The sequence below is a fragment of the Phyllostomus hastatus genome, unplaced genomic scaffold (assembly GCF_019186645.2).
Source record: "Phyllostomus hastatus isolate PE091 unplaced genomic scaffold, TTU_PhHast_1.1 phas_scaffold_21, whole genome shotgun sequence".
In the NCBI taxonomy this organism is placed as follows: domain Eukaryota; kingdom Metazoa; phylum Chordata; class Mammalia; order Chiroptera; family Phyllostomidae; genus Phyllostomus; species Phyllostomus hastatus.
The window spans coordinates 38,319,162-38,345,889 of NW_025334017.1; the positions used below are offsets into that span (position 1 = coordinate 38,319,162).

At 45.6% G+C, this 26,728-nt stretch overlaps 1 protein-coding gene across 2 annotated transcripts in view; it reads left to right on the forward strand.

Annotated features, from left to right (window-relative positions):
- The first annotated feature begins 4,374 nt into the window (after positions 1–4,374).
- TBC1D31 (TBC1 domain family member 31) overlaps positions 4,375–26,728 on the forward strand; it is a 49,799-nt gene continuing 27,445 nt past the window's right edge. For both annotated transcript variants that reach the window (XM_045861101.1, XM_045861102.1), the window contains exons 1-7: positions 4,375–4,660; positions 8,611–8,757; positions 12,621–12,736; positions 16,175–16,353; positions 20,923–21,074; positions 24,442–24,601; positions 25,920–26,120. In XM_045861101.1, coding sequence (XP_045717057.1) covers positions 4,584–4,660; positions 8,611–8,757; positions 12,621–12,736; positions 16,175–16,353; positions 20,923–21,074; positions 24,442–24,601; positions 25,920–26,120 — 1,032 coding nt within the window. In that variant the 5' untranslated portion in view covers positions 4,375–4,583. The remainder of the gene's footprint in view (positions 4,661–8,610; positions 8,758–12,620; positions 12,737–16,174; positions 16,354–20,922; positions 21,075–24,441; positions 24,602–25,919; positions 26,121–26,728) is intronic.

Genomic DNA, 26,728 nt, shown 5'->3' on the forward strand with positions numbered 1-26,728 from the left:
GAATAAGACAGTCACATGGGCCGTGATAGCGGCACAAACTGAGCCGCAGGCAGGTTAAACCAGAGTGGTTAAGGAAATCATTCAGCAGATTTGTCTCTATTACTGTTTGTTTTTTTTTTAAATAAACAACATTGTTTGGTTACTTGTGTGAAGGTAGAAATGTGGGAAGTAACCTAGGTTTCAAGTTAGGTGCCCCCATAAGCTTAACGCCCTAAGTTTCCTGAATGACAATGCTTATATTCACACACACAGTTTGTTACCATCTGAAATCCAGTTAGTACAATGTGGCCTGTGGTCTACTCTGCAGTAGATTTTTGAAACTCATCTGGTCTCTCAGAGCTACCCCTTGGTAACATAAAAAGCTATAAAATCTGCATTGGTAAATTTTGTGTGAGGTTTGCTTTTCTGGTACAGTTTAAGCTTTTCAAATATCATGGCCATATCATTTTGTGAAAAGCCATTTTCTCTTGTAGAAACGCACATGAACCAGGAATGAAAAGACTAAAGACGTAATCCTGGCTCCCCTACTAACTCATTTTCCTCATCTGCAAAATGGGGATAATAGAAGTACCTCCCTGTACTGAATTGAATGGTGGGCCCCCAAAATATATCCTCATGACCTAATCCCCAGGACCTATGAATGTTACTTTATTTGAAAGAAAGGTGTATTTGCTGGTGTAACTAAGTTAGGGATCTTGAAATGAGGATGGTCCCTAATGACAAAGACAGAGAACTGAAAGGAAGTTTGAGGAAGGACAGGAAAAAAAGAAGGTGACGTGAAGATGGAAGCAAAGAACGGAGAGGAGCGCTCACAGGCCAGGAAAGCCAGCAGCCACCAGAAGCTGGAAGAGGCAAGGAATGGAATTTCGCCGGAGCCTCTGGCGGAAGAGGCCCTGCCAGCACCTTCAGAGTCCAGCCTCCAGAACTGTGAGAGAATACATTTCTGTTTTCTCAGCCACCAGGCTTGTGGTGATTTATTACTGCAGCTGCAGGAAACCAATACATGACCTCACAGACCACTAAGGATGGAAATGATAGTACCACCAACATTGTAGGTTTGCTCTGAAGAGTAAATGAACTAAATGAGTTAATACTGGTAGAGCACTTAGAAAGGTGTTTGATACCCAGTAAGCATTATTGAAGTGCTTAGGGATTCTTACAAAAAAGGAATGAGGGCAAGACTTGTGGTCAAGACGGCAGCATAGGCAAACACAGCTTGCATCCTCACACAACCACATCAAAATTGCAAGTAAAATATAGAACCACCACTCAGAACCATGAGAAATCGAGTTGAATGGAAGTCTAACAACTACGGAATTAAGGAAAACATATCCATCCAGGCTGGCAGGAGGGGCAGAGAAGTGGAACAGGCTGGTCCCACACCCGAGTGTGGTGGATAAAACTTCAGGAGGGCTATCTTGGGAGTGAGGAGTCCCAACCCCACACCAGGTCACTCATGCCCAGGGCTCCATTGCCAGCAAGGTAAGCCCCCATAACTTCCGGCTGCAAAAACCAACAGGGATTAGATCGGTGAAAGAAACTTCTGGAGTCCCAAGCAGTTTCTCTTAAAGAACCCACACACAGACTCACCTACTCAGACTCACTCCCTCTGAGCTCCAGCACTGGGGTAGCCACTTGAAAGGCACCTGTGGCATAAAGGGAGGAACTGAAGAGTCTGGCATCAAGGCAAGAGCTGGGGAACAGCCTTCTCCCAGACAGAAAGGTGGGGCATTGTCCCTTTTCTGAACCTCCCCCACCGAACCACAGAGCAGGCAGGTGGGTGCCACATCTGAGACTCCATCAACCTGGCTAACACTGTTTGCCCCACCCTGGAGATCCCCCTGAGACTCCATCCCACCCAACTTATGGGCCTACCCAAGCTGCTTTTTCATATGAATGGCTGGTCTGGCTCATACTTCACAACTTTCTAAATCCTCTCCAATAAGCAACAACCAGCCTCAGTGAGCCCTCAACCCCCATACCCTATACCTCTTGCTAAGGGGCCACAGGCTCAGCACTAGCAGCAACCAGTCTAGACTCACATCTTGGCTTCTCCTGGGAGTCTCTAAACCCAGCACAAGTAGGAGCCATTTCACACTGTGTTATAGCTCAGGCAGGGTGGCCCCCGGCAAAACACAGGTGCAGGCTGACCTTGGCCTGTACCACTTGGGAAACCCCAGAGCCTGCACACCTAGTGGACCACTGCAGACCACATCAGAGCACCACCACCCTGCCTCTGCACAGCTCATCCTCCACAGAGGGTGGAGGTTAGTGGTCAGTGGTCACAGCCAGTACTTACAGCTGACTGGCCTGGGTAAATCCTCCCACTAACCTGCCAACAGCAGCCAAGGCTCAATTACAAAAGGAGGGTGTACTCAGCCCACATGAAGGGTGCACCTTGAGTACCCAGCTTGGGTAGTAGAGGAGGCTGTGCCACTGGACCCTACAGGACATACCTACCACATTAGGCCACATCACCAAGACAGGGCATCATAGCAGGTTTATATAATACATAGAAACAAACACAGGGAGGCTCCCAAAATGAGGAGACAAAGAAACATGGCCCAGATGAAAAGAACAGATCAAAACTCCAGGAAAAGAACTAAACAAAACGGAGATAAGCAATCTATCAAATGCAGAGTTCAAAACACTGATTATAAGAATGCTCAGGGAACTTAGTGAGGATGTCAACAGTATAAAAAAGCTCCAGTCAGAAATGAAGGATAAACTAGTTGAAATAAAGTACAATTTACAGAGAAACAACAGTAGAGTGGATGAAGCCAAGAATCAAAGAAGCAATGATTTGGCACATAAGAAAACAAAAACAACCAACCAGAACAACAAGAAGAAAAAAGAATTAAAAAAAAAATGAGGGTAGTATAAGCAGCCTCTGGGACAATTTCAAGCATCCCAACATTCACATCACAGAGGTGGCAGAAGACAAGAAAAAGAACAAGAAATTAGAAATTTATTGGAAAAAAAAACAGTGTAAGAAAACTTCCCTAATTTAGCGAAGGAAATAGACGTGCAAATCAGGAAGAACAGAGAGTCCCAAATAAGATGGATGCAAAGAGGCCCACTCTAAGACACATTGTAATTAAAATATTAAAGGTTAAAGATAAAGAGAGAATGTTAGAAACAGCAAGAGAAAAGCAGTTAGTTGCCTACATGGGATTTTCCATAAGATTGTCAGCTGATTTCTCTAAACAAACTTTGCAGGCTAGGAGGGATTGGCATGAATATTAGTCATGAAAAGCAGGGGCCCACAGGGAAGATTGTTCTACCCAGCAAAGCTATCATTTAGAATTGAAGGGCAAATAAAGCACTTCCCTGTGCTTTACAGGGAAAAACTAAAAGAGTTTAGTTTTAAAGAAAGCTCTTTTAGTTTAGTTTCTTTAAAAGAAACTAAAAGAAAAAACTAAAGGAGTTTATCATCACCAAACCATTATTATATGAAATGTTAAAGGGACTTATTTAAGGAAAAAAAGATCAAAACTATCAACAATTAAATGGCAACAAATATATATCTGTCAACAATGAATCTAAAAAACAAACTAAGCAAACAAGAACAGAGACAGAATCATGGATACAGAGAGTGTTTTGATGGTTGCCAAAGGGAAGGGGGTATGGGGAAACGGGTAAGGAGCTGAGGGGATTAAAAAGTACAAATAGGTAGTTACAGAATCACCATGGGGATGTAAAACACAGAACTGGAACTGGAGTAGCCAAAGAACTTATAAGCAGAACCCATGGACATGAACAATGGTGAGGGGGTTGCCAAAGGGCCTGGGGGATACTGGATGGAGGGAGGCAAAGGGGGAAAAGTTGAGACAACTACGATAGCATAGTCAATAAAATATAATTTTTTAAAAAGAGGCAAGGGCAATGCTACTGGTTGATGATGACATTGCTTTTCTGGTGCATCCCTGGGGGCTGGACACCATAATATTGAAGCCTCTTGTTAGATTATGGATTGAAACAGATAATCATGATGATGGTGCAAAGGGCAAGAAGAGTGGACTCTACAGATGTTCTTTGGCGCGCAAATGTTCTATAAAAGGAACACTTCAATTACCTATATTTGAGTCCTTGCTTCCCCGTTAGTTGTCTCTACAACCCCTTAATCCCTAAACACGGTGTAGAATGGACCGCAGAGCCCACAGGAGAAAATCACTTTTATTGCCTCCACTGGGAGCCTAAAACTCCGTGAGGACTCCAGAATGCAGAATTCGGGAGCCTAATCCTCGCACCCGCGTTCCACCTGCAGAAAACTACGGTTCCCGAAAGGCTTTCGGTTTCCCGGGGGGCGGTGGACTTCGAAAAGGGGCGGAGTCTAAAAGGTCGTTGGCAGATTCCATCGTCCTAAGGGGGAGGGAGTGCCGAGCGGGGGAGTTTGGGAGGAAACCGCCTTCCGATTGGTCGTAAATATAAAAGTTGGCGTCTTGCGCGTGGTTGGTACAGTCGGAGGAAGATCCCGGCCTTCGCGGACTGGTGGTCAAATTTCCCGGGCCGAAGCGCGGGGCCTACCGGGAAAGCACTGGACAGTTGTCACCTGGTTGGTGGCTGCCGTAGTGTGCTTCGAGATGCAGATTACAGACCTGGGCAATAAGGAAAGCGGCAAGATATGGCACCGCAAACCATCCCCGGCCACTCGAGAAGGGTAAAGGCCGCAGCGGGAGGGCGCGGGCTGTGCAAGGGGGTGGACACGACATCTTTAGAGAGGCTTTCCAGGGGTTGGGGAGGATCGCTGGAAGGGATGCGGGGCGTCAGATAGAGATTCGGGTTCTGGTTCTATCCTGCTTGTGATCCCTGGCTTGCGTGGCTTCAGGAAATATGGGCAGCCTGAGTCTTGGAGACCCTTCTCTGCCCGGGAGCAGGGGTTTGACCGGGGTTAGCATGGAGCGTGAGACAGCTGATCCTCAAAAACGCGTGAGAGAATTTGCTGCGCTCCTAGTGAGTGCCAGAGCGCTGCCTGCCTTAACCATCATGGCATCCCTACAGCATTCCTGGCACATAGTAGGTGCTCCGTAAGTATTGGTTAGCTGTTGCAGCCGAAAAAGACCCCAAGATGAGAGAGAACAGTGCACTTCCACCCCTTCCAACCCCTTCAGCCCTTGTCTGCATTCAGGTAAGCAAGCATTCGTCAGCGATTTGTTAAGTATCTACAACGTACTAAGCTACTAAGCGCCGGGAGACGGTAAGGAATTAAACAAACTTTCAGTTCTTTGGAGTTTACATTTAAACTTGTTTAGGGGTGGTGGTACAGGATTTACGTCCTACAATGCAGGCCAGCGCTTCTGCTGCTTTTTTAATAGACCCTTTTTTTTTTTTTTTTAAGGACTGTTTAAGTTCACGGCCAAATTTGTATGGAAAATTTACACTGATTCCCCGTATACCTCCTGCACCCGCACATGCATAGCCTCGCCAGTATCAGTATCCCCCTCCAGAGTGGAACATTTGTTGCAGTGGGTGAACCCGACATTGACACATCATGATCATCCAAAGTCCACAGTTTACACGAGGGTTCACCCAGAGGTGTTGTATACCTTCTGTGGGTTTGAACAAATTATAATGACATATATCCACCACTCTGATACCACACAAAATATTTTCACTGCCTCCAAAATCCTCTGTGCTCTGCCTGTTTGTCCCTCGCTCCCCAGCCCTCCTTTTCATTCTGTTCCGGGATATCTGTCCTGTTTGAGGCTTGGCCTCTCTCGTGTGATTTAATGGAAGCCCTTGCGCCAAAGCGATGCCATCTTGGTTCCAGTCGCTGCGCACAGGTTGACTTTGCTGCTTCTGACTCCCTAGGGTTTCCTGGACTTTGCTTCATCACTTGAGTTCATGTTTCAGTGTGTTTCTTGTTCTCGTGATTTTTCTCTTGATTCTTTGGTTGCTACTCTGCAAATCATCAGATTCTTTTTTAAGATTTTATTTAATTTTCTAGAGAGAGGCGAAGGGAGGGAGAGAGGGAAACAATGATGTGATATGTGATGTGTGAAAGAAACATCCATTTGCACGTCCCCAGCCTCTCGAACACCCCCAGTGGGGGACCTGGCCTGCAACCCAAGCGTGTGCCCTGAGGGGAATGGAATGCCTGACCTTTGGGTTCAGTCTACTGAGCCACACCAGTTAGGCCAAATCACCAGACTTCAAATGTCAGCTCAAATCACCAGACTTCAAATGTCAGCTCAAATCACCAGACTTCAAATGTCAGCTCTCCCTGCTCAGACATGGTGCTGGTCCACATGCCGGCAGCTTGTGTGGTTTCGGATGCCCTCAGTCCCCTGGTGGTGCTGCTGACCCTTCAACTCCCCAGAAAATATTTTTTGTCCAGAGTTGGTATTCTTTAGTAGGGTGTTTGCATTTCACATTTGGAGTTTATGTAAATACCACTCTTATTTCTGATGATCTGTAAATATTCTAAATGTCATTGCCAACCCACGTAATTCTCTTCTTTGCTGTCGTAAAACATCTAGATGGGCATGCAAGATTCCAGAAATGAAAGAAACAAGTCCGTGTGTGCGTGTCCTTATTTGCTTCTTCCACTAACATGTAGCTTTCCTTTTGTTAAAACCCATCGTTATGGTGTTGAGAGTAAGGAGCGCTAACTGTGGAGTCAGAGGGACTTTAGTTAAAGTAGTGTCCACTCACTAGCTCTGTAGTGTCCACTCACTAGCTCTGTGACCTTGGGCAAGTTAATCCCTAAGACTGTCAGCGAAGATGATCACACCTATCAGACAGTTGTCATAGAGTATTGTGAAGACTCTGAAATACTGTCTCATGCATCCTCATGTTGAGTAAATATTTGATGTTTTTATTATGTTTAAGGACTCAGGAAATCTTGTCAGGCAACCTATGAGCAATTGAGGCAGTTTTTATAAAATAAATATTAGTAGAATGATTTATACAAAAAATCAGAAGGGCAGAATGTTGCTATATTAATTGTGATGATATCCAGATGGTAGGGTTGTAATCAATTTTATTTACATATTAGTGTTTTTCTGTATTTCTGTATTTCCAACAATGATCGTGTAATTTTTACAATCCAAATACATAAAAAATGTTATACAAAAAAGACTGGAGGGAAAAGTCATTTGCTCTGAGTTTAATTGCCAAGGAACATTTGGATGTTATTGTCATTTCAATACACTTATCCCTCCCCTCTCTGAGGATATCAGGAAAAAAACAGAATGGGACAGCAAAGTGGTCAAAACCAGATTTTATGCAGGACCGTGGCAACGGTGGAAAAGAGACCTCAGCATAATAAACTGGACTTAATTCCAAATCCAGCCTGGGCAAGTGGGACTTTATGGCCCAGGGGCAGTGTCAGGGGTCAGTGGATGGGGAATGAACAAGAGGAAGCCTTGGGGGTGAGAGGATCTGGCTGACCCGACCTAACAGGATTCTTGCTGAAGACAGGCCCGGTGATGAGAGTCGCCTGGGGGCGTGGAGGGTGGGGACGGAGACCACATATCAGGGTGATCAGGTACAGAGGGGGGGGCAGCTCTGACTAACCTGACTGAGCAGGATTCCTGCTGAAACTACATTTCACAAGGAAGTGCGCAGGTGGGGCGAAGGAGGAGGTTCGGGGTCTGCCTGGAGTGGGTCAGACTGAGGCTCTCTGTCAGGGACTGGGTAAAAGTGAGCACTGCAAGAACTTTGCTCTTGCAGCCCCTGAGCCTGAAAAGCCTCCTTTAGATGGACTAAACAAAACGTATAACACACTTAATTCAGTTTGGTATTTTTTAATGGAGTGATAAAGTAGAAAGTAGATGTTTCTAGTATTAAAATTCAAAAATTCCCCAAAAGTCAACTAAGATAACAATGATCATGATTTGAAAACTATTGTTGCCATGAAGAATAGGTTATTCTGGCCAATGACCCAAATATACACACGTATCTTATTTTAAGGAGTTAGTTATTTTATGCTGTAAGTTTTATAACAGCTTTCTTTTCAGTAGAGATATTGTACATGATGTTCCTCAAAAAAAGTAACTTGAGACAAATACAGCTGAAAGTAAAACTCATGGGCACCTTCACTTTGGAACACTCTGTATCACAAAAACAAAATCTTGTTAGGATACCTTAAAATTGGGATATTGAATGAAAATTTTTCTTACATATGGTGGCTTGTGATTTATGTAAAACTCAGTACTTTTCACTAATCACATCATTGTTTTCAGCATGTGTCCATTGCATAAGGCAACAATTTAAGTCAAAAATGAATTCTCTTATATCCTATTGTGGTCTGTCACTTTGCCACAGTTCATAAATCTGCTCCTGTGTGTGAGTGTTTTGTCAATGTGTCTGTGCCAGTGAACTGGAGAGGAGGGCAGGACCCCTGTCTCTAGATTCCTCGTGGCTCCTGGCTTGTTCGGTGTCTGACATACAGTGGCTTGTCAGGGATTTGAAGAAACGAGCAGCTACTCGGGTCATGAACACCTTTCTGAACTGTTCTCGGACACCATTGTAGGATTTCCGAGGAGCAGCAGTAGGAGGGAAGGATGGGCAGGTAAAAGACTTCAAGATTAGGGAAGCCACATTTTTCATGATAACGAGTAGTGCCTGATGTTGAATTTAATGTGTATGTGTTTGTTTGTTTTACAGAATTATAGTGAATATCATTCACACCACTTCTGATTACCTCCCCAAAGTTTTGCGATTCTTGAATGTGGCTTTTGATAGCTCAGGGGATTGCTTAATCGCTGGGGACCATCAAGGAAATATCTATGTTTTCGACTTGTCTGGAAATAGGTGAGTGATACTTGTGATGTTTACCTTATTTAATGTTACTAATTCACTGACTTTCAGTGCCTATTACTCATTCAGAAAGATGTATTAAGTTCTTACTATATTTCAGGTACCTTGTAAAACACTGTCTTAAATGCTGATGGAAGAAAAAGTAGGAAAAGATTGAAAGATAATACAGTTAGATTTTTTAGAGAATTAAATTTCTGGTTTTAATGGTATCTCTAGTGGTTTGTTTTCCTTAAATTAAAAAATTTATTTTGGCTAATTTGTCATTTACTGCCTGGCACTTCATTGGGCAACTTAGAAAGAACACAGCGTCTTTTATGTTGCTGTCAGAATACTAGATCTGGGAACCTCAAAGAATTGGTCCCTACTCTTCCTCCTCTTCCTCTCCTCCTCCTTCCTCTGCTGAACAACTTAGTACAAAAGCAGTGAAGTGAGAGTGATCACGGGAGGCATCCATGCAGGGGGGTGGGTGGGACAAGGCCTGCATGCCCTCCCCCACCCCCGCCCCTGCCTGAGAGTGAGAAGGCATCTGCATGGGGGGTGGGGCAATCGTGGGAAAAAGGGAGGCCTGGACCAAATGAGTAAAATACACTGAGGATCCTGGGGACCACGTTTCTAACTGTTGGAAGGGGAGTCACAGATGCGGAAAGTGAGACTAGAATGTGAGCCTGCGGGGCCGGACTGCAACTGGCTATAACTAAGCCAACCCTGGTTTTGAATATAGGTAGATAGACGTAGAAATAAGTAAAGGCGTGTGTATGAGCGAGTGAATGAATCCCGGGTACATGTGTTTCCCAGCTCTGTCCACTCACAGGACCTGGGAGCGACCGCCCTCTCTCCCTCTGAACCATGAACATACTCAGTGCCCAGCTCTTCTTTTCCCAACTGCCACTCTGTGCCGAAAGCAGTCAGGGGTTCCTGCAGAAACGGCCACTTTCAGGATGGAGGCAGGGAAAGGACAAGAGGAGCCTGGGACATATTGTAGCCAGCCAAGGAATTGTGTGAAAAATAGTGGGGACAATTCACAAGGACATAAATGTCAGCTTGAAGAAGCTCCGCCTGGCCAGATTGTAGACAGCGTATCAAAATAAACAGCGGTAGTAATGGGGCAAAGCCCCCGAATGGAATAGAAATGAAGACATTTGTGCTGCAGTCAACGAACAGTTTAATGAGAGCGGGTATGTACGTGGTCAGAAAGTACCTCCCTCAAAATATTTATTAATTGCAGAGGAAAAAAGGTCATTTTACTGTGAAGAAGCCTGGCAAACACCACCTTACCACATGATTAAAGTTAAACTAACCGGTAGTGGGGCAGATCAACACTGTGTGCCACCTAAGAGGACGCAGGGAAAAGCCAGCAGTGCCACCTCTGCGGTACTCCTGCCTCGGACGAAGAACCTGAATCTGATGGGTCCAATCATCAGACAGAGGTCAATTAAGGGTTTTGTGTATGTAATAGGACTGGCCTGTGGTCTTCACAGGGTCAAGGTCGTGAAAGTTGTGGAAAGACTGAAGATCCGTGCGGGACTGAGGGAGACCAGCCCCGTGACCAGTAAAGGATGCTGAACCTGAGCTGGTCCTTGCGCTATAAAGGACACTGTCGGGACAGTGGGGTCTGAGGGTTAGCTGGTGGGGATATTAAATGTAATCTTCTGATTTCAGTGGTTGTATTGTGACTCTGCAGCAGAATGTCCTTGTTTGTGGGGAACGTGATCTCAGTAACAGTCCCCAAAAAGCTCAGGAAGAGTTCTCGCATAATTTATTTATCTGCAGTTTTCTACATGTAGAAATTTATTAGTCATGTTTCTGCTCTTTACCAAAAGGTCACGGTCACAATTCTCCCAGCCTTTACCCTTGCCTAACCTACCCTGCCGATCCCCGGTCTTGAATCAATACAACGGTCTCCCCTCCGCCCCCACTGTTAAATGAAGTGACAGTAACTGTTGATAGACCCCGGTCATGAACTTCAACACCAGTGACGCTTGGCGCTGCACGTGCCTCGCTGTTAGATGCGTCTCCCATTCTCCTCTGAGCGTTTCTAACCTCTGTCAGCTTCCTACCCTTGTGCTCACTGCCGCCTTCAGGGTCCCCTTGCTCCTCCCCAGCTGCAACCTCACGTGTATCTGGAAGTTCACCGTCCATACCTCTGTGTCACTTTATTGGTAAAAATGGGCAATCCTAATTTCTTCTAGTGCTAATCTGTCTTCTGCAGCCACCCCCGGGACATGAGGTCCTCCCTTTTATTTTTGTCCACTGCCCCTTTTCCCTCTATGAATATTTACAGCTGAGCTGAGGAGTAAGTGGTGGAGACGAGACTTGCCGTCAGGCCTGTGGGATTCTAAAATCCACTGCACACTGGGTTTCCTCAAAATCTTCCTCATTGCTTAATCCAGTGGTTTCCTCAGTTCCCCTTGTGTTAAATACCTATGCCTCCCCACCGTCCCTGAAGTTTTTTTCCTGTGTTTCAGGTTACAATGTTTTCTTGATTTTTCTTCCTCTCTGTTTATGTTTTTCCCTTGCTTTGCCGACACTTCTTCCAGTGTCTGCCTGTTTGTTGTTACGATCCCCTGGGGTCTGTCCTGGCCGGCTTCCGTCCGTGTCTCAGGTATTCTCTCTGACAAGCCCATCACCGCCAAGCCTCAGGCCTCATTGAGCTGTCGTGTACAGACTGCTAACTCAGATCTCCTTCTACGACCGACCGCTGTCCGGTGTGGTGGCCACGGCTGCCTGGAGCTCCTGAGCCCTCGAGAGGTGGCTGGTCCAAATTCAGATGTGCTGTTAGTGTAGAGTACGCCCTGGGCTTTTAAGACTTGGTGTGGGAAAAAAAAAGAATATAAAGTATCTCATGAATATTCTAATTTAATGTTGAAATATTTCAGCATATTAAGTAAAGTATATTACTAAGATTAATTTGACCTGTTTCTTTTTACTTTTTTTAAGAGTTTATTTATTTATTTTTAGAGAGGGAAGGAAGGGAGAAAGAGAGAGAGAAACATCAATGTGCAGTTGCTGGGGGCCGTGGCCTGCAACCCAGGCATGTGCCCTGACTGGGAATCGAACCTGCGATGCTTTGGTTCTCAGCCCGCACTCAATTCACTGAGCTACACCAGCCAGGGCTCTTTTTACTTTTTTAATGTGGCTCCTAGAAAAATTTAAAGTATACATATGGCTCACACTCTATTTCTTCGGGACAATACAGCTCTAGGTGATTTGCAAGGGCCTTAAATTCAACATGTTCAAAGTCAAACTTACTTTTTCCCATCCCCAAACTTGTTCATCTTTTGCCCAAGCTTAAAAGCTTATTTTTTGTAAATTAAACTCTAGCTATGTGCCCAGAACTCTGCTAAGCACTTACTATATGTTATTTCATTTAGTCATCTTATAGTTAGTTAATCACCACAACAGTCCTATGAGACACGTTTTCTTCATTTGACACATGGAGAATTCCTGATTTCTCCCTCTTCACCCCACGTGAGATGGGTCACCCAGCCTCTCTCCACTTGGCCTCTGACGCCTCTCCTGTTTGTCTTTTTCGTTTTACACTCATAGCTCTGGTTGAGATTCTCCAGTAGCTTTCTTAGTGACCTCTGCTTCCTAGTCCCTCTCCCCAAGTGCCACTGCTGCCAGAGCATCTTCCGGAAGACATGCCCAATCATAGTTCTGCTGGCTTCCCGTTCTGTGCAAGTAAAACCCAAACTCCCTTACCTGGCATTTGGCACTCTTTACAATCCGTTTTTGGCCTACCAGAATGGGAACTCATTTTTCTGGGTTTCATTTTCTCCGTCTCTAAGGACTCCTCCAACCTAAAATTTATGGTTGTTGGAAGAATTTCTGATACTAATGCAATCATCTCTTAATAGGTTTAATCTTGTCCAGCGGACAGCACAAGCCTGCACAGCTCTGGCCTTTAATCTTCACAGGAAGTCTGAGTTCCTTGTGGCGTTAGCTGATTATTCTATTAAGTGTTTCGATACAGGTAAGAAGTCCTCTTAGTTGTCTTTTGAAGCAGAGTAGACTGTAGGCTGAAGTGCCGCGAGGAGTGTGACAGTCTGTACTGGCTGTGGGAGTGGTCCCCAAAAGACAGCCCTCACCTCCGACACGAGCCGCAAGGTCAGGGGCCCCACGGCCATCCTCCTGTGGGGTCAGCTGGCTGCATGTTCAAGGTTCCCCATAGCCAACCTCTGGTTTGATGATCCACTAGGATGACCCACACAACTTGGGAAAGCACTATGCTTGTGGTGATAGTTTTAATGTAGCAAAAGGACAGAAATTAGAACCAGCCAAAGGAAGAGACACAGAGTAGAACCTGAGCAGGTTCCACTGTCCTCAGGGACAAGGTGCCCTCTCAGCATCTGTGTGTGGCCGTCCCCACTGAGCACCGCCAAACCAGGGACTCCACCCCAGCTCTGATGTCCAGAGCCTTCACTGGGGCTTCGCGGTGTAGGCGTGATTGATTGCCTTGTTGCCCGCCTGCTTGAACACAGCTTCCTCCATCCTTACCTCCTCTCTGCAGAGGTCAGGCTGATGTCAGGTGACCCAGAGCCCCAGCCTTCCAATCACTCACACGGTCCGTCTCTCTGGCACAGCCAGCCCCCACTCTGAGGAGCTCTCCTCAGCACAGACCCTGTCTGTGCTGCTGTCTGAGGGACCCGCCCCGAGTAACAGGGACACTGCTGTCCCTGGGGAAACCCCGGGGCTTGAGAGGTTGCCTCCCAAGAGCCTGGACAAAGGCCATACATCTCTTTGAAGGCCAAGAATAATACTCTGTAAATATCACCTGTTGTATTTTATGTAACATATTTTTTATAGACTGTAGAGTTCTATTAACTGAACTTGTTATTAAGAAAAAAGGTCTGTCAACTATATTTTTTCTTGTTATTAAAGTAATCAATGTGTTATAATATTTAGAAAAATATGTGTATGAACTATAACAGTAGTATATAATGATAGCTTAGCTAACACTCGTATAGTGTTTACTCTTTGCCAGGTTCTGTTCTGTGACTTTATAAGTCTTAATTAATTCTAACCATCATAATAACCCACGGATGTGGATACTTATTACCCCCATAGTTCAGATGAGAACACTGAGGCAGAGAAGTAACTTGCCCCAGTCACCTCGGTCTCTAAGCAGGGGGACCAAGGTTCCTAATCTGGTGGTCCAGCTGCCGAGTCCCTGCCCTGAGTCACTGCTGCGCGTGCCGGAGGGAAAGCGGTAGTGCTCCCGCGGGCGTCTCTGTGGCAGAGACCCCCTCTCCAGTCTGTGCTCCTGCAGACGCCCTCGTCGCCTCCTCACAGACATCGTCGCCCTGTCTGTGTTGTTCTGTGCAGTCATCCTCTCACCTCGGAAATGCACACAGTATGCGTAACGTCATTGCCGAATACTCTAACCTGCGGACGTTCGCACTCCCAGAATTACCTAACCTGTTACCTAGGCGGACTTTAAACTGCTCCCAGTTTTTGGTGTCACAAGCACTGCTGTCACAGGAATTCTGAGAAGCCAAGTCTCTGTGCTCATCTGTGACTGCTTTCCCTGGATTCCACTGATCTCCTCCCTTAGTTCCATCGCTTTGTAGTCTCTCCTGTCTCATCGATAGAGCCCCCGTGAAGCCCCTCCCTGAGGGTCTGCCTCTACCTCTCCAAATACCCCCCTGTCTTCACTGCCGAACCCTGCATCTTCGCGGCCTCCATCGATGGATTCTGACTCTCGCTCCCCTTCTCCATGCTACTGAGACTTCCGTCTCCAAGGTCATGGTAACTTCTGATTGCTTAAATCCTCTGTCTACCTTCATTCTGTTTCTCAGTAGCATTTAACACTGTGGACGAGTTTAATAGTCTTAGTTTTCATACTGTTCTCTCTCGGTTCTCCTCCTCCTTTCTGACAGCCTCTATAGTGGTCTCTCCCCTGCTTCTTTTAGCACTTCCTGGGCTTTTGGATTTTTGACCTAATTAAAAGGAAAAAGTAGAAGATCCCACATAGGTTGTCAACTTTTCTTTGCCCCAATGTCAGTTAGAAATATCATTGTCATTGTCATCATTTTCCAATGTCATTGGGAAAAACTTAAAACAAGGGTTTTTTTTAACATAAAGAAGCTTAGAAGGATATAATACTAGATTATAAAGTAGTACTTTAAATGTAGCTTTATGAAAAACTCGTTGTTCTTATTTTTCTCGTTTTACTGAAGACCCGTGGAAAAATTCACCGTTAACTAATGCCAGACTTTTTAGACTGGTGTTTGGAAACCACGGCTCTCTCCCTAAGGGTTTATCTGTTCCGCTGTCTTTAGTTTTGACCTACTTTGTGTCCTAATGTTTCCCAGATTTACATCTAGCTTTCTGTTTCCCTCACAGTTCCATCTTTCTGGAGGAAAATAAAATCTGATTAAAATATGCTTACCATAGAAAACGTGGGAACACAGAAAATGTAAAGAGAAAAAAAAGATCACTTATGATTGGAGTACCCAGCAATAATTAGCATGAATAGTTTTTGGTAGTTTTCCTGACCATGGGTGTTCTCTGCTTGTATGTCACACACACACACGTGCACACGTGTGTACCTTCTAATCAATTTTAAAAATCAAATTCATTACCTCATTCTTTCCACACTGCTGAAAGTGTTCCTCCTTGTGTATTTCTCATGTTAATGAATGGCATCACTGTCCGTTTCCGTAACTAAACTAGGACTGTGGAGTCTTAAATCCTCTTTTATCTCCTCACAGCCATTTGATCAAAAAGCCTTTTAATTTCTCTTCTTCATATGTCTTGAGTTTGTTCTTCCTGAATTGCCACATCTTTTTTTTTTAAGATTTTATTTATTTATTTTTAGAGAGGGAAGGGAGGGAGAAAGAGAGAGAAACATCAATGTGTGGTTGCTGGGGGCCATGGCCTGCAACCCAGGCATGTACCCTGACTGGGACTCGAACCTGCGACACTTTGGTTCGCAGCCCATGCTCAATCCACTGAGCTACCCCAGCCAGGGCTTGAATTGCCACATCTTAGTTCAGACCCTCCTTCCCTCCGTCCTGGGTCATTACATCAATGAGTCAACCGCCCGCCTTGTCCGGCCTCTTCACTCCCCGCAGCAGACCCACACCGCACCCCGGAGTGCTCTCCCTTCAACTCCGGCCCGTGGGCACGCTCCAGAATGGGAGTGCTCCTCACAAGACAAAGCCCGAGCCCCCAAGCACACAATGAAGGCTGGTCTTAGACCCTTGTTCGGCCTCATCTTCTCATAGCTCCGAGATCCACACACATGTTACTAACGTGTCCCATCGTGCATTTCATGAACTGGACCCAGGCTTCCATTACTGTAGATGTTAATGGGGTGTCTCATGATACCTAGCCATCAGCTGAATTAGTTCGTGTGTGGATGCTACATAGTGTTTTACCCGTGTGACCGTTTTACTGTCTACCCCAGCCACCAAGGAGCTGGTTAGCTGGATGAGAGGACATGAGTCGTCCGTGTCTTCGATCTCCGTGCACGCGTCAGGGAGATACGCCATCACCACTTCTTCTGACACGGCCCAGCTCTGGGACTTGGACACCTTTCAGAGAAAGAGGAAGCTGAATATCCTCCAGTCCGTGGGCATACAGAAGGTCAGTGGGGGCGGGGGGCTTCTCGGTCTGTGGTGCCTCTCGGGCCCGTTTCTCGGTCAGCAGGATTTGTAAGTGATTTAGGGGCGATGGCACTCTCTGTCGCACCTACCAGTGTTCTCGTCACTCAGCCACATGCAGCGCAGCGCGGCCTGCGGAACTGAAGCTGTTGCCTGTGGCTACGGCTTGTAACTCTCCGAGCTTCTCACTTTTTTAACTATTACTGTAGTGTGTAACTTCAGCTGCAGCAAGTTTGGTAGTTCTTATTTAACGGATTGGTTTGGTTTGAGTTTTTAACCACCCCCCCACATTTTGTTATGAAGCATGGCAAACGCACAGCCGAGGGGTGAGGTTGTCACGGTGAGCGCACGGACACCCGCTGTCTGCCTGTGCTCGACCTGACGCTGTGTGCGCCGGGCCTCCGTTCACCGACACGTCTTGTTGTGCATTGTGAAGTAAATAGCAGGCATCCATACACTTGCCCGTGAATATTTACCCTTCCATGGACTGGGGTTCAGTATGTTTTGATGTCTTATGTATATACACACATGCATGCATGCATGCACATACAGGCATGATGAAATGCACAGACCTGACGTATGCGTTTGCTAAGTTTTGACAACCGCACACGCCATTGGAACCCGGGCAGACCTGCCATTCCCATCCGCCCAGAAGGCCCCAGCGGACCCCGCCCCCCCAGCCCCGGGAAGCACTGCTGTGCAGCTTTTCCAGCCGGGATTGGTTCTGCCGCGTCTGAACTTCCACACAGCCGTTCGTGGCGTGTAGAAAGCTTTTTTCATTCAGCATCATGTTTTTGAGATTTATCCATTTTGTTGTGTGTATTAGTGGTTTGTTCTTCTTTATTGCTGATCAGTATTCTATTTTATACATTTATCATTTTTTTTTAAAAAAAGTACGTTTGCTTTTAAGGTTTTATTCTCTTCTATTTGATTAGCTAAATACTGTTCTCAGGATTGTCTCAGTTCCCATGTGATTAATTATTTTGCTTCAGGTTATGTTATATGTGTAGTATTTCTTTTAATTTCTTGGTTATTAACATGAGCAGCTAGCACTGCATGTCAGCCAAAAACTTATTTTGTAGTCTCCAGGGAAATATCAGAGTTCTTTAGTTTGCCTTTGATAATTAAAAAAAAAAAGACCAAAGTTGTGGCCAGCATATTCATCAGGGATCTAGGCCAAATGTCTTAGTAAGTTGTTTCTTTAATTGCTTTAGGACTTAAATTGAGTTTTAAGTTCTAAAGAAGAGAGCATCGGGAGTTGAATCCACGATGGAAACGGTTATGAAACATTGACACAAAAACCATCTGTTCTTTTTACCATGAGATTAAAATTAGTGTACACTGGAGAGTTGCCAGTTCTAACCTTGCTCTGACCATGAAGACATTTTAGTTTAAAAAACAGGACTCAAATGTTAGTGATAATAAAATTAAGTGAAGAAATACATGTACAGTATGCAGTATGTGTGTAAGGAGACTGTTCTAAAATAAAGCAGCAGAGCCCTGGCAGGTGTGGTTCAGGTGGTTGGGTGTTGACCCACAAAGCAAACAGTCGCCGGTTCAATTCCCAGTCAGGGCACACGCCTGGGCTGCGGACAGGTCCCTACTAGGGAGTCTGTGAGTCTCGGACACATCCAGGTTCCTCTCCCTTTCTCCCTCCGTTCCCCTCTTTCTAAAATAAATAAGCAAATAACATCTTTTTTAACAAGTGGATTTGGAAAACATAGAATTTTCATTTTATAAGAAAAAAACGACAGTCCCCCCCCCTTATACTTTTGTTAGTGCTTTTAAAGTTTTTTCTAAGCTTTTTATGTTTGTCAAGAGATGACACTACCTAAATAGTGGTGTGATTCATTAGGAACAATTTTATAATCATGGAAATCTGGCAATTAAAATCACAGATCCAGTCATGAATAATCAGGTAGGCAGTTATCTGTCACGGCTAGTCCCCCAAAATAGCAGTCGGCGCTCATTAGCTGTTACGCTTTTGCTTCTCCCAGTAGGAATCAACTTCATTACTTTTCTAGAAAAAATACTGCTCGTTATAGTAAAAATCTTAAGTCACTTCTTTGTGACATTGGTTTTGAAACCATGTTTTAATGCATTCATTATTGATTATAACGTATTCACTGCAAATTCTTTCTATATGACCTTCACATTATAAATGCCTTCCAGAATCTTTTGGAACAGATCACCAGAGGTTGTCTTTGACAAGGTGAGCCAAGGACAAAAGTGGGGGGCTGGGTCGGGCGAGGGCGGTAGTTGAGAGAGCATTTTTATTATAGCTTACTAACTTTTGTCCTAAGTAGACTTTTTAAATTTAACCAGCATGTTCCATCATGCATTATATATTGTGTGTATTACCGGGGATTTTTCTAGCAGTTTATTGTTGGAAAAAGACACTATGATGTGTGTGTGAGAAAAACAGACTTTGTGATAACAACCTGCAACTTCTGTTAAAATTGTGGCTTACAATCCCCTGAAATTTTCATAGTCATTTCATTATCTATTAGAATCACCTCTTCACTGTACGTAGGTAATAGGCTGGGTTAGGGTTGGAGTCGAGGTTGCACCGTGTTTTGTGTACGTTCCTCACGGACCCACAATTTTTGCGACACTGGGAACAGCCACTGTGGACTCGGAGTTGACCTCCCAGGCCAGAGTCATCCTGGCCTGCGGTCTCTCGATACTGTGGTACTGGCCGTCTCCGGCTTCTGCATGCTTAAGAGACACTCCAGGCCGATGTTAAAAGACACTGAGCACTTCACCCCCAAAGAATGCAGCGTTCCAAGAGGAAACAGGTTTCCTTCTGACACTGGTGATAGCGTGAGGGTACCCGACACACCAGGGACTGGAGGGAGAGGCCCCAGGTTCCTCAAGGTGTTCTGCCCCTCATGGAGGCCCGGTCCTCTCCAGCACAGACACCATCATATGCTTAACAAATAATAATAAAGTTTGTGAAGGCACATCCGTAGGGACAGTGACAAAATGTGTTCAAATATAAAGTATTACAGTAAATAATCTAGTTAAGGAGGTGCTTCTAGATGGGAATCAAAAAATAAATAGAGACGTAACCAAGGAGCAAACCCTGTGAAATGTCTCGAGATATTTGAGGGGATTTGGGTCGAGAGGCTGGGCCGCAGGATTTTTGTCCTTAGGGCATTGGTTTCTTTCGTTTCTTTCCTTCTTTCTTCCTTTCTTCCTTCCCTCCCTTCCTTTCTGTGTTTTACACGGATGACACACAATTATATTTGAGGCCATTGAAACTTGTGAGAAAATGTTGGTCAATTTTAATTAAAACTTAATATTATAGAAAGTAAGCATTGAGCGCTGGCTGGGGTGGCTCAGTGGACTGAGTGCCAGCCTGCAAACCAAAGGGTCACAGGTTTGATTCCCAGTCGGGGCACATGCCTGGGTTGCGGGCCAGGTCTCTGGCGGGGGGCGTGTGACAGGCAACTGCACACTGATGTTTCTCTTCCTCTCTCCTTTCCTCCCTTCCCATCTCTCTAAAAATAAATAAATAAAATCTTTTTTTAAGTAAGCATTATATAGTGCTTATATAATAAAAAATAGAAATGAGAGTAAAATATTTTCAATTTTGCTGTCAATTTCAGTTTCACTTGTCATCCAATAAATTGAATCCCTAAGAAAATATGATCATGTGTTTCTTTTCAACTTTTTACATTTTTATAAGTAGTGCTCAACACATTTATATACATTTATCTTAAGCACTTTGCTGATTTTTTTCCCTAAAGGATTGACTCTTAGAAGCAGATCGACCAGTTCAGAAGAGATAATATATATTGTTTTTTAAAGAGAGGAATACATCAACGTGTGGTTGCCTCTCACATGCCCGCCACTGGGAACCTGTCCCACAACCCAGGCATGTGCCCTGACTGGGAATCGAACCAGAGACCCCTTGGTTCATAGGCCGGCACTCAATCCACTGAGCCGCACCAGCCAGGGCAGAAGAGATAATATTTTTAAGGTGGTTGAAATACGTTCTCCAGTGTATGTGACCTGCGCTCACTGCCAACTGCAGTGCATGGTGGTGCCCTTTTCCTGCGCTCACACCGTGCGCTGTGTTTCACAGTGTCAGTGGTTAGCTCTTCATGTAGTGTTTGTGTCAGTACGTAGTAGTTTATAAGTGTGGCACACATGCGAGTGTGTGTGTGTGGTTGTGCACACACACAGGTGTGTGTTGTGTGTAAGTAAATTTGTTCCATATACAATGGCATCTCATCATTTTTATTTGAATCTTTTATAAGGTTAAAGATTTTTAAATTGTTACTTAGTGTGTTAGGAGTTACCTAGTCGTTATAGTCACGTGTTTTTTTATTTACAGGAGTTCACGTTTTCTTTTTAGTTTTATTTTCTTTTTAGTAGTATGTGAAATATCAGTATCGTCCCCTTTCAAATACTGTGGATGTATTTTTCTCTAGTTTAAGAAAGATGATTTTTAAAAAGAAAAATTGACTACTTGTATAATTTTAAATTTAAAGAGGGCTCTGTGATCCTTATGTGAACAATAACTTTTTTTTTTCTCGCTCTTTAGGTTTTCTTTCTGCCATTAAGCAATACCATCCTCAGCTGTTTTAAAGATAATTCCATCTTTGCCTGGGAGTGTGATACCCTTTGTTGCAAATACCAATTGCCAGCTCAGCCCGAAGGATCTAGTATATCCTACAAAGTGTTTGCTGTGACCAGGTAACGTTCATCGTAGGACACTGAGAATGTTCAAGAAATTTAACTTGCAGTAAAATTTTACAAATGTTCGTTCAGTCTCTCATTGTCATAGGAGGAAAAGTTTCTTTCAAACTTAGATGTGGTCTGTAGAACTGGTTATTACACTTTTTTGTGGAAAATTTCAACTACACCCCGAAATATAAAAGCACGTGAAGTCCTGCTCACAGTACTCTCATTCGCTGTGATCGTCATCATCCAATGGGCACTTTTATCTTACATGTAACTCCACCTGCCGTTTCACTACTCATTGTCTTAAAGCAAAGCCCAAGCATATCATTTCATCCTTAGATATTTCAGTGTGTATTTTTAAGGGATAAGGGCACTTTTGAAACATAACCATTGCACTATTAAAACGTTTTTTTTAAATAATAATTTCCTGATATTGAAGAAGATCCCACTGGTACTGATATGACATTGTCATAGATCAAGTCATTGTTCAAGTTTCCCTGGTTTGTCTAGTAATTGTTTCTTTTTTTATGGCTGGTTTGTTCAACTCAGGAATGAAAGTGGGTTCACACATTGCCTTTGTTGATGTAGCCTCTTTTTGTTTTTCCTTGAAGTTTATTTGTTAAAGAACTGGCCATTTGTCCTGTAGAATTTTCTTTTCCTTCATTTTTTTAAAGATTTTATTTATTCTTAGAAAGAAGGAAAAGAAGGGGGAAAGAAAGGGAGAGAAACATCAATGTATGAGAAACGTTGATCATTTGCCTCTCGCACGCACCCCAGCTGGGTCCTGGGCCCCCAGCCCAGGCCTGTGCCCTGACCGGGAATCCAACCAGCGACCTTTCGCGTTGTGGGGCGGTGCCCAACCAGCTGAGCCACAGCAGCCAGGGCTGTCCTGCAGGATTTTCTGTGTTTTGTGTTTTGCTCTTTGCATCCCTGTGGTATTGATGAATATTATCCTCTGCCGTCTCTGTTTTGTGTAAACTGGTTGCATCTATATTTTCTGTAAATTGGGATCAGAATCAGGTTTGATTGGGAGCAAGAAGGTATAGGTGGTTAGCGTACTTTCATAAGGAGGAAGACAGAACTCTTTCTCTTGTGACGTTGGTGACCGTTGGGGATCACTGCCGAGGTCCCGTGTTGCCCTGAGGTTCGCAAAATGCTGCTGTTCTGATTCTCCCGTTCCGTTCTCCCTTATTAACGAGAAACCACCTACAGAGAGAACCTTCCTCTCGCTGACTCCTGTTCCTTTATAGTTATTACTTGAAAACCTGCAGAAAGACACTTCCTCCATCGACTCTTTTGTTACTTTTTACTTTGTAAAAGAAAGGTAGAATTAGTGTTTCATTTCCCCTTCTTTTTAAAATAAATTGGTTTTTTCAAAATAATTAATTGGTTTATTGGCATCTTCCTAATGCGGCCTCTGAATTTTTTTGTCTTTAGTCTTTGTAGACGCATAGATTTAAACATAGTTGGCGTTCAAGTTATTATTCTAAAAGACAAGTAGTGTATGATATCACCAGTACTTGGAATCTAAGGGGGAAAACAGCCACACCTGTTGAAAAAGCAGGGCGTAGAAGGGTGGCTGCCAGGGGCGGGTGGGAGGTCCGGGTGGCGGTGTTCCAGGGCACAGACTTGTAACAGGCAGTGAATGAGCCCCAGACCTCCACCCACACCGCAACTCAGTCAGTGATACTGCACTTCAGTGGTGTGCTGTGATCCATACTGCTCCAGCAGCAGTCGTGTTACAGCACATGAACGTATCACAGCTAACACTCTGTAAACCTTGAATTTACAAATTGTAACAGTTTCTTTCAGTTATTCTTAGTGACGGTCCAGTTCTCTCATTTCTGACCAGTGGGGCGCCCTTCAGGTCGGCATTGCTCCCCACCCCGGTAACCCCAGCCGTCCCCAGGGAACGCTTTGGTTCTTTGTGGTCCAGCACCGTGTGCGAGGCTTCTTGTGCACATGCTCCCCTCCAGACCCGGAGTCGGCCAGCCCTCCGGGGAATCCGGCTTTACTAACCGGGTGCTAAGGGGACTCACTGGGATGGTCCGTTTTTCCAGGTCTTTTCAGTGGAAAGGGCTGGGAAGTAGGTGGTATTTCCTCTTTCTGTCACCCTCCTCTTCTGTCGGCAGGAAATCCCATCAGCTGCACCAAAGTGCCCCTCGAACTGGCCTGCTTTTTTGTCCATTGCCACAGCTCTCACCCTCTCCCCTTCAGTCTACCAGAATAGCCCATTTTCAGTCCCATTTCCCAACACCGCCGGTCTCTGCAAAGCAGGTGGGGCGGTCTTTTTTAAAATCTTTCAGTCAGATCATCTCGCTTGCCTATTGAACCCCCCGAAAGGCTCTCCCCTGCACTGAAAATGAAGTCCAGGCCCCCCGCCATAGCCCCTGAGGCCTCTCGTCATCCGGCCCAGGCCCCCTCTTTCCTCATCCCCTTTCCTTCCACTTGCACTCTCCCCACCACGTTGGACTGGCCTCTCGCTCTTCCTTATGACCAGCCGTGCTCCCCTCTCAGCGCCCTGCACTGGCCAGCCTGGAACACGGACCGGCGTGGAAGTCGTCCTCCAAACCCCCGTGCCCGGCTCTTTCGCGTCACTCTGGCAGCCGCGCTTTCCCCGCCCCCAGCGCCGCACCACCGCCTGGTCTTGCAGTTCTTTGTAGGCTTGCCGGCTGACACCAGCTCACTTGTGTATTTGTTTGCCTTCCTCTGGACTGGAGATCCCCTACAGCCAGGGGTCTTGCGGGTCTTGTTCCCTCTGCGTCCCTGGCACCGGCAATGCGGCCGGGCTGACAGAGGGCACTAGACGAGTCTGGTGAAGGGAGGAGCAACAGCCTTGCAAGTCAGCACAGCTGATTCCTTCTGCTCCCTTAGAACCACAACGCAGCTTCCTCCGAGCAGGAAGAAAGTTGGGGCTTTTTAGTTTTTCACATAGTAATGCACTGGACCAATTCATGGTCGTCACGTGTGAAGTGTAGAAAGCAGGATAGTGGTGACTGACTTGGAGAGTATGCTACAGAATCGCAATGCTACTCAAAAACCCGAGTCACCCAACAACTATTTGCTGAGCTGGTGTCTCGGTACAATAAGTAAAAAGTGTGTGTGTGTGTGTGTGTGTGTGTGTGTGTGTATACTATAAACCTGAGCTTTCCATATGGTTGTCACTGGGTGCATGGGATGATTTAAATTAATAAAACATAAAGTTAAGAATTAATTTCCTTAGAAGCCCCAGGCACATTTAAGGTGTGAATCGCTTGGCTTGCAGTGACTAGGTTGCACAGCGTAGAGACAGAACATTCCCATCATCATATTGGATCACACCGGACAGTGCTGCTGTGAACAGTTTATCTAGTGTTCCTTTCTCACCTTTTTACTACAGAGATGGCCGAATCCTGGCTGCCGGCGGCAAGTCAAACCACCTTCATCTGTGGTGCTTAGAAGCGAAACAGCTGTTCCGAATCATCCAGATGCCTGCTAAAGTTCGAGCCGTTCGCCACCTAGAATTTCTTCCCGATAGTTTTGATGCTGGCTCTAATCAGGTTAGTGACACGAATTCAGAACGTTCTGTGTGCTGACAAGAATTGTATCAGTTTCTGAGCTACAGTGGCCCTCTCATTTAATTGTTCCCCAATTGTTACAAAGATTCGACGTAGCTAATATACAATTTGCCCAGTTATTCACTCTCCGCAACCTATGTTACAGTCTTTTGTTTTTCTCACTTTTTGTATAGCTGTGCACCTTGCTTTTCTTCGCTTAATTTGCCTTGAAGATAGTTCTTTGTCACTGCAGAACTTTGTATTGCATAGCATTCCATAGCTTTTTAACCAGTCCTTTATTATCGGGCACCTCAACCTGTTTTTAGTTCACTTCTTTTACAAGCACCACTGCGCCTTTTGACTCTCACGCAGCCTGTGTGCAGGACAAGGCCCCAGAACCACAGTGGCGGCCCGGGGGCTATGTGCTCTGTAAATCTGACAGACCTTGCCGAAGTGGCCTCTGGAGAGGTTGAGTCAACTGTGAATGCGGGGTGTCCTCCTCCCTGACCAACAGAAGGACGTGCCTTTTAGATTGCCACCTCCCAACTGCCTCCAACCACCTCCAGAGTCTAGTCTTTCATGCACCCGGTGGCATCAGCGTTTTCTGTGATCAGGGGCAGCACTGCTTACAGCCACTGGCTTTGGGGAAGCACTGCATGCAGACAAGGCAACAGAGGGGTTCTAGTTGCTTAATCTTTTGTTGTGTGTTTTTAATTGTGCAAAGTATGAGTTAAAAATTTATTTCGCCGTAAGACTAGCTTCCCTCTTCCCTCCCCCCTCTCCTTGCAGCTCTGAGACTTTCTCCAGCCCCCACACGTTAGTTACATGGGCCCAAAGCCAGGAGGCAGGGGGAGCCTCAGGGTCGCAGGCGTGTGTGGGAGCAGCAGGAGGGACGTGAGCCCTGGTCAGAGTGTGAGGACAGTGGAGGGGTGCACATGCCCCCCGCCGCCTCTCGTCCAACAGCCAGCGTGGAGGTCAAGGCTGAGAATTACCCCGTCATCTGCATTCCCTTTGCAGGGGTTATCGGAGATGGGCCTGCCTGTGGGAGGAAGGGAAGACCCTGAGGTGGCCTTTCCACAGTCCCCTCCATGGGCTCCTTGCTTGCTCCAGGCAAAGCCGGGCTTCTCTGGATCTGAGCAGGCGAATCTCCATGAGCCCCAGTGAGGGATCTGAAAATACGTAATGCTCTCTGCGAATACGGTCTCCTTGCACCGTCCTCCCCTCAAAGAAGCGCGTGTACAAATGCACACCCACACCTACTGGTGTGTGTGGTCTGACCTTCAGCCATCTGACTTTTCAGTTTGCTTCTCTCTACTCTTAGGTTCTTGGAGTTCTAAGTCAAGATGGCATCATGAGGTTTATCAATGTACAGACCTGCAAACTTCTCTTTGAAGTCGGGAGCCTTGACGAAGGAATCAGCTCGTCCGTGATCAGCCCGCATGGACGGTACATTGCCTCCGTTATGGAAAACGGAAGCCTGAACATTTATTCAGTTCAAGCTTTGACGCAAGAAATAAATAAGGTATGTTATTAAGTAAGTAACGTCAAATTTTTTAAAGATTCAAATGTATCATCAAAAATAAACTCTCTATGCCACGATCTTCCAACTTCCTCGGGCCGAGTCCATTTTTCTAGGCATTTTCTCCCTCTGACTCCCAAAGCCGTGTCTCCAGACTTGCCGTCTCTCCCTCACCCTCCGTTCTTACATGTCTGTTTCCCTGAAGGGCGTCTGTCCGGCGTCCCAACTCCCATCCCAGGAGCCGCATGATCTGCTTCCCGAAAGAGGCCTGCAGCCCCAGGCTCTCCAGAAAGAGTGTCTGCCTCCCTCTTTCCCCAGGAGACCTCGGAGGCCTGTCACTGTTCCCATTCCTCTGTCTCCTGAGTCTAGGCGGCACTACGGCACACGGTTTCTTAAGCCGGAAAAACTACGCGTGTGCTGCCTGCTCTGCCCACAGCAACCGTCCTTGTATCTGTCAGTCCTCGATAACCGCTCTTGAATGACAGCCATTTACCCAAATGCCCGCAACTCAGAGCCCTCGGCACCCACCAGCTCATCTTTTGTGAAGCATCTTTCTGGAGTGTTATTTATCGTCACTTCTGAAACAGGGCCGCTCCAGTGCCTGCCTCCCC